The 13,666-nt window shown below is 39.8% G+C and overlaps 1 protein-coding gene across 1 annotated transcript in view; it reads right to left on the reverse strand.

Annotated features, from left to right (window-relative positions):
• LOC126100710 (microprocessor complex subunit DGCR8) overlaps positions 1–13,666 on the reverse strand; it is a 257,052-nt gene that overhangs the window by 19,687 nt on the left and 223,699 nt on the right. Inside the window, exon 13 of the mRNA XM_049911330.1 lies at positions 2,575–2,769. Coding sequence (XP_049767287.1) covers positions 2,575–2,769 — 195 coding nt within the window. The remainder of the gene's footprint in view (positions 1–2,574; positions 2,770–13,666) is intronic.

Raw genomic sequence — 13,666 nt, forward strand, 5'->3', positions numbered from 1 at the left:
ACACAGGTAATGGTCAGATTAATGTGACTGGACTGTAAAGAACAAGCAGAAATGAAAGAACAATTTGGCTCCCTACCAACATGAGATGAAGTTAAGTATGCTTTCAATCAAGCAAAACAACACAAGGGAATAGAAATTGATGATCCAAGCAGAAGCTCTCAAAACAAAGAGGTGAATAGCTTATGAGACACATACTGACTGTCAAAATTTGGAACTGAAGAAAGTCTGGTAGCTTAAATATTTAAGAAAGGAGATCAGACAAACTTCAATAAATATCTGCAAATATCATAGCTATCTAACTTGAGAAAACTTATTGCTCAAATTCTCACAAAATGTACTATGCCCTTAGTTGAGGAATTACTACCACTGAGCCAGTGTGACTACAAGCCTTCTATGGAACTAGAGATATGACTGGTGTGTGTGTGTGTGTGTGTGGGGGGGGGGGGGGGGGGGGGGGTGATGTTAATTTGCAATATGATGTAAAATGACTTGTTCCATATCATGATGTTTTACCATGCAAAATGATCCATGGAACGTGAAAGAAAGTAACTAACTAACTAACTAACTAACTGATTGTATATCTAAAAACAAAGATGACGTGACTTAGCAAATGAAAGCGCTGGCACGTCGATAGACACACAAACAAACACAAACATACACAAAATTCTAGCTTTCGCAACCAACGGTTGCTTCATCAGGAAAGAGGGAAGGAGAGGGAAAGACGAAAGGATTTGGGTTTTAAGGGAGAGGGTAAGGAGTCATTCCAATCCCGGGAGCGGAAAGAGGTAAGGTAAGTCTTTCCGCTCCCGGGACTCCTTACCCTCTCCCTTAAAACCCAAATCCTTTCGTCTTTCTCTCTCCTTCCCTCTTTCCTGATGAAGCAACCGTTGGTTGTGAAAGCTAGAATTTTGTGTGTATGTTTGTGTTTGTTTGTGTGTCTATCGACCTGCCAGCACTTTAGTTTGGTAAGTCACATCATCTTTGTTTTTAGATATATTTTTCCCACGTGGAATGTTTCCCTCTATTATATTCATATCATTAACTAACTGATTGGTTGTATCAGCATAATAATGCATCCTGTCATAAAGCAGCAACTGTGTCGCAATAATTTGTGGACAATAACATTTCTGAAATGGACTGGCCTGCTGAAAGTCTGGACTTGAAGCCAGCGAAAGACTTTTGGGATGACTTAGAATGCCAAATGTCAGCATCATTGAAGACAACTGGTATAGAAATGATGGTTCTAAGAAACCAGTTACAATAGTCAGGGAATGTAATCCACATGTCCAATAATCACATTCCCAAACAGGTGTTTTACAATGAGTTAACTGTGAGCAAATGCTGTATGGGAGGTCAGAGGAAAGGATTTATGGATGTCACATTAATGTTAACAACTAGGAGACCTTAGCCTATGACTACTCATCCTGGAAATCACTAGTCCACTGTCAGATACTTCTTTTCAAAGAAAGCAGCTGATGAAGAGTAAGTGATATAAACCCATGTGGAAAAGAAAAGCAGCTTGTGTGACAAAATGGAAGGATGAAACTGCTCCACCTGAGACCATCTGACATCACTATGGCAAACTGTGTACCTGTCATGCTGGACTGTACAGTCACCTCCAATTGCACAGCTGATTGGAAGACAACCCTATTCAACTACAAGGATGTGCTATGATGAATCAATCTGTACATCTCATGTTGACATTTTAAACTGATACTTAATGCAATGGGAAATACTGGCAGAATATGAACAACAGTAGGACGAAAGAAGACCCTAAATTCATGTAGGATATGTTCACCAGGAGACAAGCATAAGAAAAAAGGTGTTAATTACTATACCAAACTACTGAGCTCCTATCCTTTTAAGAATGAAAATTCAGTAGATGAATAGCCACAATGGACTTACAAGTTGAGTGGCAGTCTCTCTTTGTTATTTCCAACTGATACTATAAATTTCAATAAATTTAGCTGATCTGAAGAACAGATAAGAGTGTTGTTTTGGTTTATTTTGTGGAGAAAATTCTCAAAGTATTACAACCTCAGCTATTTGAAATACAAATTCCCCACTGTGTTCACCAAAGTGCAGTCGAACAGAAGACAGAAATAACTGGTAGTAACAAAATAAATGTAAGGACAAGAGTTTGTAGCCACAGAGCATGAAACATATTAGGATCTGTCTTACTCAAACACAGAGAGACAGAAAAGAAGATAAGTCTTTCACATTCGGGCAGTAAATGTTCCTTCTCTGTCAGTTATTAGAAAGAAAGATAAACCTTTGGTACAGGCAACAGCAGTTCCATAAAGGAGAAAGAAGATTTGAATTTGGCAGAGGAAAGAAGTAGGAAACCAACTGTGGAATTGACCACAGACTACCATAATTCAGACATTTCAATCAAATACTGAAGAAAAGTTTATAAGGAACTCTCAAAAATATTAACAATAATGAAATGCAATGAGTCAAAAAAATATGTCAGTGGCTCTGCAGAAAGTCAACAGGGAGAAGATTGGATTTATTGAGGAATTACAAGAACTAAGAGGACAGAAAAGAAAATAATAAACAGGGCCAGTTTATTACCTTCATAGCCTTTAGTTTTCTCATTTCAGTCTTTAATTTGTTCAGTATTGCAAAATTTGGAGAATTAATTGCAGCTTTACTTTGCAGCAATGTAATCTCCTGTTCTTCCTGTTTTTTCTCCTTCATGCTTTTCACTGAACGACTGCCATAGAGTCGTAATAGAGACCCCCAGCTTGTAATATGAGGATGTAGGGCCTGTAGAAAAAGAAACATGGTTTAGATCAATGCTTGTAACACAATATTTGCATTTCAGTAAAATTCCTTACATTCATTAGGATCACTAGCTGTACCCAACCATGGTGTTGCTGTGACTCAGTCTGGTTAAATGGAAAAGAAAGCATACATTTCTAACAAGTATGAGAATTGACTATAAATGATAAAATCCTTCTCCTTCTTTGCCCATCTCCCCCCCCCCCCCCCTGTCCATCTCCTCCTCTCCTCCCCCCCCCTCTCCCTCTATCTCCCCATCTCCTTTGTGCTGTCTATGTACATTTCCTCCAAACCATCTGTCTTAAAATTTGAAGTAAATTGGTCAAGAACTTTTTGAAATTTTTGCTAACAGTGTTTCACTATTATAAATTGGTCAAGTACTTTTTGAGATATTTTGGTAACAGTGTTTCCACCTAATATATTACACATATATTACATATATTAAAAATATATAGCCTATGTCTCTGTTTCTTTTCATTAGATTATCATGTAAAATTTCAAGTAGGCTACATACATAAAGAGCATTTCAAGGTTTTTGGCAATAATGTCCCCCTTTCATATATTACATATTTATTTATATACTGTATGTATTAATGAAATAGATACATAAAACATGCACATATTCAAATGCAACAATGTGTAAAAATTTGAAAGCAATCCGTGAGGAACTTAAGATTTTGAACAGATTTTTAGTAACAATGTTTCCCCTTTATATATGACATACTATCCTGTGTATATATTAAAGAAATGTGCATATTTGAAAGCTACTCTGTTTCAAAAGTTCAAACCAATTAACAAAGAACTTAGAGAGATTAAATATTCTGAGCACATGAACATTTATGTTTTTATTTGTACAGACTGGCAAATAAAGACTATAAGAAATGTAGAACATAACTGTGCCCTGATTTTGTTCTTTGTTAGACATATTTTATGATAAATTGTTGGCAAACATTTGACAGTAATATGATATACATTAAAATTTCAAGCAATTGCAGTAGAATAACAGAATCATATTTCTGAGCAAAATCTCTCACTTTAGTATGTAATCTGAATATGGAAGAGATAAAAATAAATGAAACTGATAAAGTGAAAATTATATTTACAGAAAAACAAGCATTAGCATCTTCCCAAAGCTGTTCTTGAATCATCAAACACACTTTTGCCCAGACTTCAAAGTGAAGGACTAAGATGTAAAAGTTTCAATAAATGATTTTTCAGATTAAACTATTCATTCAGCTCCTCAGTCCTTCAATATGTAACTATCCCACAACTTTTTTTCTTTTTTCTTTTCTTTTCTTTTTTTTAAGTCAATTAAAAAATACCTTTAAAATAAATACACACTTTTCATGCAATCCACATGAATGAATGGAGACTAATTTCAGAGGAACTCTACAAACATGCAGCATGCATATGGTTACTAATATTTTATTATGTAATTCACTGTATAATATTGTCAATTTTCACTAATTATCTGTGTAATACCCAGCCCTATTTCATTCACATCCACAAAGCAATCCCCTTCTAAACTGCTGCTTTTATATCACTGAAATACAAGTATGATTTGCTTTCATTCATCTTGATGATCATGATCACCACCACAGTAAGAGTCTTGGCATTGAACTATAGGAATACAGTAAACATTCAGATTCGAATTAAGAGGGAGAGAGGACTAACACTGGCAGCATGTAACAATATAAAAGAAAAAGAGGAGTCAAACACTGAATGAGGTCTCTAAAAACAAGATTTAATTGATGGAACACCATCACTACAATTTTTCATACTCATTGCTGAGTGCTGTGACCCTGCAAACCAAGTAACTCCATCCCAGATGGATATCAGCTTCTCTTAGAGCCTGCTAAAGAGGTAGACTGGAGAACTTCTTGTCTGTATCTACCTACCTGCCAGCAGTTCTGCTATTTGGAATTATGTCTGCGATCTCATGGTTATTTTTTCCTACATTTTCTCCATCTCGCCTCACAATGTGACCAAAGAATTGGACAATGATTTGGTTTCACAATAAGGGAGGACCCTGGAGATAGGAAGTTGCTCAATAATGGACACGTTACAGTACTTCCTTTTATGATTCATTTTCTATGCAGCATGTCTTTGGCTTGATGTTCCAAGTTTCACAACCATGAAAGAACTGTTTCAACAAAATAAATTCTTGTTCTGTTCATTATCGTCCTGTCCTGCCAGATCTTTCTGATCTCCTTCATAGCCATTTGCCTTCTCATCCATATTCACAGCTTCCCATGCTGCAGACAGTTGACCCTAGACAGATGAAGAAATGTGCAATTTCCAATTCCTTTAATTGACCTGAGAGTTGGTAGTGTAACCCCTGATCAATTACCATGAGTTTGGACTAGCAGATATTGATGTCTAATCCATATGACGGACTAATGTCCTTTAAGTTTATCACAACCTCACAGCAAGATCATCTTTGCTGTTGGCTAACAGCACAGTGTCATGGGCAAATCGGCAGTTCTGCCAAAAGGAGAACTTTCCTAATGTCATGTTCAGCATAAACGTTGAACAATTGGAGGGGTGATAGGACACTACCCTTGTCTGATCCTTTAGATACATTGCAGCAATCATACATGTCAGCACTTGCCCCCCACAGTTGAGAAGTGATCATTGTACAGACTTTTGATCAGTGCTATCAAACTCTTCAAGCATCTGTCACAACCTTTTCCAGACAACACAGTCAAACGTCTTCCTGTAGTCAAGAAGTCAAGACACAGTGCTTCCTAATTTATTACATTTGACAGCCTCCTTTGTGTTGGCCCTTCCTTCATTTTTGCCTTCATTCCTTCTCTTACAGTCTTTTAAATTTGTTCATTTGGTACCATGAAATTGTTGATATAATTCTCAAAGACATAAAAGTACACTAACAAGGACCACCATAAAAAAAAAAAAAAAAAAAAAAAAAATGGTTCAAATGGGTCTGAGCACTATACGACTTAACATCTCAGTTCATCAGTCACCTAGAACTTAGAATTAATTAAACCTAACTAACCTATGGACATCCCACACATTCATACCCGAGGCAGGATTCGAACCTGCGACCATAGCAGTCACTCAGCTCCAGACTGTAGTGCCTAGAACCACACGGCTACTCCGGCCGGTGAAGACCATCACTTCTGCACTACTGTGATAATTATCTCTACCAGTTCAAGTGTTGCATTTTGGTGAATGACCAAATCTGGCAGGTCTTGTCCAGCAGACATATGTCACACCCCAAAAGTGTTCCATAGACTGCACCTCCCCAATGTCACACAGAGAGCCCATCTCATAGGCCCCACACTACCACAATCTTGCTCCATCTACTCCCACACTTATTTAGTGCCACCCACACTTCACATAGTGAGGTTGAAGCCTTCCACCTTACAAGTTGTGCCAGTCACAAGGGTATTTTGGATTTGTTCCAGATCTTCCCATATTCCTTGCTTGTATCAAAGTTGTCTAGTGCTCCTCTTATCTACAAAGTTGGGACCTGGGTACCAGTCTCTCTGTTAAAACAAGATACTCTAAGGCACTTGGGTCTGTCCTCAAGCCTTATACACTGCCCAAAGACAGTTGTAAGTTCCTATTTGTCTCCCTGTTATTGCGGTGCATCACTCCACTGACTTATATGAATTAGGCTGCAAGTGTCATTTGATGTAATACAGGGTGATTATAATTAAAGTTGAACTTTCAAACCGCTGTAGAAATGATACCACTGGTCAGAATGACGTCAAATTGCAACGAAATATTATCGGAGAAGGGGGAAAACCTATGGCAGAAGAAAAATAAATAGTTACCAAATGTAGCAATAGATGGCACTGTTAGTATCATAATTTAATAGTGGTCAACGACAAATGAATCATACAACAATGCCTAATGTGTACATTTGATGTTAAACAAACTGTACTACTCAGTGTGCATGGGTGTACAAGTGTGATACTGTTAAGTTACATAAGCCCATCCACCATGGCAAAGTCATATCATATCGGATGGGAAAAATCGGTTTTTAATTGTCCTGTGGCCAAAAACCACATACAAAGCATCACTGATATCAGTTTTTTATTGTCCTGTGGCCAAAAACTTAATAAAAAGCATCAATCAAAATCAAATCAGGTTATTAATTTCCACGTGACTGGCACAAAACTTGTTCAATATGCTGTCCACTGTTTTCTGCAACAAGTTGAAATTGAGAAACAGCATGTTCCACAACTGATCGAAGTGTTTCCGGGGTCATGTTCAAAATGTGTTGGGCAATGCTTGCCTTCAATGCAGCTAAGTTTGCAGCTGGAACACTGAACACAACATCTTTCACATAGACCTACACCCAGAAGTCATACAGATTAAGATAAGGTGATCAGGATGGTCACGCTGTAGGGAAATGGTGCTTGATAATTCTATCATTTCTGAAATGGCGCTTCAGCAGGTGCTCAACTAGATTTGCAATGTGCGGAGGGGTGCCATCTTGCAGTGGTGCTATTTCTACAGTGTTTTGAAAGTTTAATTTTAATTATAATCACCCTGTATTTATAGAACCTATGTATAATCACAGAGTCCTGTCTAATTTTTTAGAAGCTGCAAACAGCTTCTCCTGTCTGCCATAGCAAGGAGGTAGTTATGAAATCAGAAACAAACATTGTTTGCCCTGGCATGCTACAGTTATGTCCTGGCATATACAAATTTATGAATGACACTGTCACCATTTCTGCGGCACGTAAGTTAAACACGATATTGAACAGTGTTCTTTCCCATGATAAACCATTGTTCACTGCTGTACATTTACTTTCATTTCCATTAAGTATAACTGGGGCTTTTCTCCCAGCCATGATACTTTTAGTAGCGTATACAGGGGCTGGAAAAAAAATATGGAAACACAATGAGGAATGCTGTCAGCACCAAAAGAACATAAAGAGAATTCCATAAGTTGGCAACACTGCGCCGATGCGGACTCTTCGAGTATTTGCTGCACTAAATAATTATAAAAAGTGTTGTTATTAAGCTATTTTTAAATGTCTACAGGTGTTATAAATATAATATAAGTGTTGTTAAATTAGTGGAAGTGTTAGTGAAATATAAAATAAGATTAAACGGTGTAAGAAGCATATTTTCCTTCTCGCGCCTATAGCACAGATTTTAGGCTTAATTTCACACGCTCGTATCGTAAGTAAACAGTGACTTAAACTTATATGTAATCACCAGTTTTTTATATTCATTACTCTTTCAATTTATTTATATCTGCCTGAATAGTTTCTAGGGTCCTTTGTTTACGTATTAGTCAGTACTTAAATCAGTTTATACGATTTCTGTTTTTGCCATGAGTGAGAAGTGTGTGACATGCCGTAGGATCGTTAGTTCCAGGGTATGGTGTGATGGGTGTTGTAGTTTCTGTCGTTGGGGCAAATGTAGTGGTGTGGGAAATGGGGACATAAATGAGGCTCACCAGTGGTATTGTAGGATCTGCAGTAGAGATAGGAAAATACTGGAACAGGAAGGGAAAATTGCAGCTCTTCAAGCTGACCTAGACAAGGCAAGGGAGGATCTGGACAGGTTAAAGAGGGAGAAGGGTGAACAGAGGTGGGAAGTGGCAACAGGTAATAGGAGGAACAGGCAAAGGAGAGCATCAGACAGCTTTGTGATAAATCTTGAAAATAGATTTGACCTGTTGCCTCAGTCAGAATCGGATGAGCCTCATGTAGCTGAAGCTGTAGAAAGGGCACAACAAGCTTTCAAGGACTTGAAAAAGGTAGGAAAATTTGTAAAAAGAAAGAAAGTTCTGTTGTTAGGTAGTTCCCATGGTAGAGGTGTTGGCCAACTACTGCGGGAAAACCTAGGTCCAGAGTACCAGGTCACAAACTTTTTCAAGCCTAGTGCAGATCTGGGTCTGGTAACAGAGGATGCAAGGATTTCATGAAGGAGGACGCCGTGGTTATAGTGGGTGGTCCGGGAAACAGCACTGACAGAGACTCTGAATATTCCATAGAGAGTGACCTGGTGAAGATAGCATCAGCAACGAAGCATACGAGTGTGGGATTTGTGTCTGTGTTGAGACACCATGATCGGCCTCATCTGAACTCTTCTGTAGGGAGGGTGAACTTGGAGTTGGAGTGGCTGCTTTGATTCCTGTGGATGCTATTGATAGGTGGGACTACACTAGGCATGGCCTTCACCTCAATAGGAAAGGGAATGGAAAACTGTCTGGGTTGATTGCAGAAAACTTAAGGAGGGACACTGTCACAAGTGGTAAAATACCAGTGGTCACAGGTGTCAGAGGGATGCCTTTTTTAGGATAGGGAAGGGGGATAGAAAACGAGTTTTAAGAGAGATTGGCAGACACACTCAGTTTGAGAAAACAGATGAACAGCAGTCAGATTTTAGCATACAGCCTCCATTTAAACAATGTTTAACAGAAAGTAATCAGAAACTGCCAGTTCATCTTCACCAAAAAACCTCTTCAAAGAACTGGGTATACTAACTACTGCCTCTCAGTATATTTACTCCTTAATGAAATTTGTCCTAAATAATATATCTCTTTTTCCAACAAACAGCTCAGTTCATACATACAATACCAGGAACAAAAATGATCTGCACAAGGACTTAAAAGCACTTACTTTGGTTCAAAAGGGGATCCACTACTCAGGAACACTCATCTTCAATAATTTGCCAGCAAACATAAAAAATTTAGTTACAAGTAAAGATCAGTTTAAAAGGAGCCTGAAAGACTTACTAGTGGCCAACTCCTTCTACTCCATTGACAAATTTTTTAATAAAAACGAATGATGTATTGTATATATTCATACTATTAGTATTGTTATTTCAGCTTAAAAAATAAATAAATAAATAAAAGTGACATGTTCTATATCCACGAGGATCTCCTCAACACGGATCAATGGAACAAAAAACTAATCTAATCTAATCTAGGAAATTGCAGGGAAAGCTATAATTCCAAAACCACCCATCAGTGATTCAAATACCCGTAATTGGAAAACATGATGTCAGAGCCATAAAATCTGGACTATGGAGCATAGGAAGAAAGTCATTTTGTTGAATGAGTCTTATTTTGCACTGTATCCAACTTCTGGCTGAGCTTATGCCCCATGAGTGAAACATACTCGGGATCTGGTGATGATTTTGGGCAGGGATATCTTGTTATTCCAGGGCCCCACTGTTACCCTGCAATGTTGCATTACTGCCATGGATTAAGTGGCCATTTTGTCTCATAAGGTCCACATATTGTATTTGGCATGGTAATCTGTTGTGTTTCCATATTTTTGTCCAATTCCTGAATGTCTGCATGATTTTCATGACCCTTTTTAACTGGGCTAGGTGCTTCTTAAGACATTATATGACAGACTTGCACTTCTAACCCATCTGTCAGAGGGGTCTCATTACCAACTGAGTGAATGGTTCATTCCTTTCAGTAAGCCCAGTAATTCTCTCTCACTTTCACAGAACATAATGGTCTCTTGCGTGGACCATATCATTGATATCCATTGATTCTGAGTGTAAATCCCTTAACCCCAATACTCAACCAATTTCGAACAGCAGAGGGCAGAGACCGCATGCCTGTCTTACAGCCTTTTTAATCTGAGCACTTCTCTGTTAGTCTACCAGTCTTGTTGTTGCCTCTTGGTTCTCGTACACATTTTATGTTGCTCATCTTTCCATACAGTGTACAACTGTTTTTTTCTAAATGTTTCAAACATTTTGCACAACTCTGAACTTTAACTCTTCCTTCTGTTATTATGAGTATCCAAGCTGCCTTTCTCATGCATTTACTTTTCCTAAAGTCAGCTTATAATCACCATAGAGACCTAACTTTTATTTCATATTCTGCTGCATATTATTCTATTCAGTAACTTCAACGCATGATTTTGTAAGCTGATTGTACAGTAGTTCTTGCCTTTATTTGCCCCTGATACCTTCAAGATTCTATAGTGATATTCTTCCAAAAAAAACTGATGGTATGTCTCCAGTCTCATAGATTGTACTCACTATCTTGAATCATCATCTACATTTGTGCTCATAAATTAAGGATAATGCTGATACAAGGTGAAACAACACTCCAGTGGGTGGTTTGTGGGTTTAAATCACCTCAGGGTATGACCATGTGGTGTATCTGACCTGCGGTAGCATGGTGGCGCTGGCAGCAGTCCACATAAGCAGAGGTGTGTTGATGTAAGTCAGAGTACGGGCAACGAGTAAATGTGTGCAGACGTTTTCAGACATGCTAATGGTGACTGTGTTGAAAATGGCTCAAAGAACACATATTGATGACGTTATGAGGGGTAGAATACTAAAACAACTGGAGGCTGGTCAAACACAGCAGGTCATAGCACGGGCCCTCCGTGTGCCACAAAGTGTGATCTCAAGATTATGGCAATGATTCCAGCAGACAGGAAACATGTCCAGGCTCTACAGTACGGGACATCCACAGTGTACAACACCACAAGAAGACCGATATCTCACCATAAGTGCCCGCTGACAGCCAAGGAGTACTGCAGGTAGCCCTGCTCAGGACCTTACTGCAGCCACTGGAACAGTTGTCTCCATACACAGTCCACAGACGACTGAACAGACATGGTTTATTCGCCCAGAGACCTGCAAGGTGCATTCCACTGACCACTGGTCACAGGAGAGCCTGCAAAGCCTGGTGACGAGGACACAGTCCATGTCCATTGGAACAGTGGTCCCAGGTTATGTTCACGGATGAGTCCAGGTATAGTCTGAACAGTGATTCTCGCCTTATTCTCAACTTATCACCAATACCATGGACTTAAAGATCTGTGTCATGTGTGTTCCCTATGTGCCTATGCTATTAGAACCAGTGTTGTGTAGTGCCAAGTTGTGTGGCACCACATTCTGCAATTATCCTTAATTTATGAGCATGAGTGTAGTTGCCAATTCCCGCAATGATTTTAGAAATTCTGAAGGAATATTCTATATCCCATATGGCTTGCGTGATAATGAGTCTTTCAGAACTTGTCAAACACTGATCCTAATATTAGTTCCTCTATGTCTCCAAAGTGACACCCATTTGTTACTCTAACATATCAGCAAGTAGTTCCTTCCTCCAGAAGATGCCCTCACTGTACTATTCCTTTCATCTGCATTTAACTGTGGTATAATTTTTGCATTCATAATATTGTCATCTTTGTTTTTAAAGTCTCTCTTTTTGAGTCTCTGAACGCTGAATCTGCCTTTCAATAACAAATTCTTCCCCCCCCCCCCCCCCTGCCCCCCCCCCCCCCCCCCAAGCAACAACAGTGCTTTAGATTCTTTGCATTTTCAGTTAATTTCACTCCTGAGTGACTTACATTCCTGCATTCCACTCTTTTGCTGAAAATGATGTAATTATTCCTTCTTCTGCTCCTGAACTGAAGTACACTGAAGAGTCAAGCAAACTGCTACACCTGCCTATATTGTGTAGGACCCCCACAAGCACGCGGAAGTGCCACAACACAGCATGGCATGGACTCACCTAATGTCTGAAGTAGTAGTGGAGGGAATTGACACCATGAATCCTGCAGGGCTGTCCATAAATCCGACAGAGTATGAGACAGTGGAGATCTCTTCTGAACAATAAGTTGCAAAGCATCCCAGATGTTGTTGTTGTTGTGGTCTTCAGTCCTGAGACTGGTTTGATGCAGCTCTCCATGCTACTCTATCCTGTGCAAGCTTCTTCATCTCCCAGTACCTACTGCAACCTACATCCTTCTGAATCTGCTTTGATTTTGTATTTATAACTTTAACCTATCCATCTCCCTTTTTAAATTTTCTAACCTACCTGCCCGATTAAGTGATCTGACATTCCACGCTCCGATCCGTAGAACGCCAGTTTTCTTTCTCCTGATAACGACGTCCTCTTGAGTAGTCCCCGCCCGGAGATCCGAATGGGGGACTATTTTACCTCCGGAATATTTTACCCAAGAGGACGCCATCATCATTTAATCATACAGTAGAGCTGCATGTCCTCGGGAAAAATTACGGCTGTAGTTTCCCCTTGCTTTCAGCCGTTCGCAGTACCAGCACAGCAAGGCCGTTTTGGTTAATGTTACAAGGCCAGATCAGTCAATCATCCAGACTGTTGCCCCTGCAACTACTGAAAAGGCTGCTGCCCCTCTTCAGGAACCACATGTTTGTCTGGCCTCTCAACAGATACCCCTCCGTTGTGGTTGCACCTACGGTACGGCCATCTGTATCGCTGAGGCACGCAAGCCTCCCCACCAACGGCAAGGTCCATGGTTCATGGGGGGGCATCCCAGATACACTCAATAATGTTCGTGTCTTGGGAGTTTGGTGGCCAGCGAAAGTGTTTAAACTCAGAAGAATGTTCCTGGAGCTACTCTGTGGCAATTCTGGACGTGTAGGGTGTCGCACTGTCCTGCTGGAATTGACCAAGTCCATGGGAATGTACAATGGACTGAATGGATGCAGGTCTCATCAGGGATTCCATATCACTCCAACTGCACATGCCCCACACCATTAAAGAGCAGGTCTCATCAGGGGTCTCATATCACTTCAACTGCACACGCCCCACTCCATTACAGAGCCTCCACCTGGTTTAACAGTTCCCTGCTGACATGTAGGGTCCATGGATTCATGAGGTTGTCTCCATACCCGTACATGTCCACCCACTCAATACAATTTCAAACGAGACTCGTCCGACCAGGCAACATGTTTCCAACAGGCCAATGTCAGTGTTGATAGGCCCAGGCGAAGTGTAATGATTTGTGTCGTGCAGTCATCAAGTGTACACGAGTGGGTCTTTAACTCTGCTAGCCCATATTAATGATATTTTGTTGAATGGTTTGCACGCTGACATTTGTTGATGGCCCAGCACTGAAATCTGCAGCAATTTGCAGAGGGATTGCACTTCTGTCAT

This window comes from Schistocerca cancellata, chromosome 9 (genome assembly GCF_023864275.1).
Source record: "Schistocerca cancellata isolate TAMUIC-IGC-003103 chromosome 9, iqSchCanc2.1, whole genome shotgun sequence".
Lineage (NCBI taxonomy): Eukaryota > Metazoa > Arthropoda > Insecta > Orthoptera > Acrididae > Schistocerca > Schistocerca cancellata.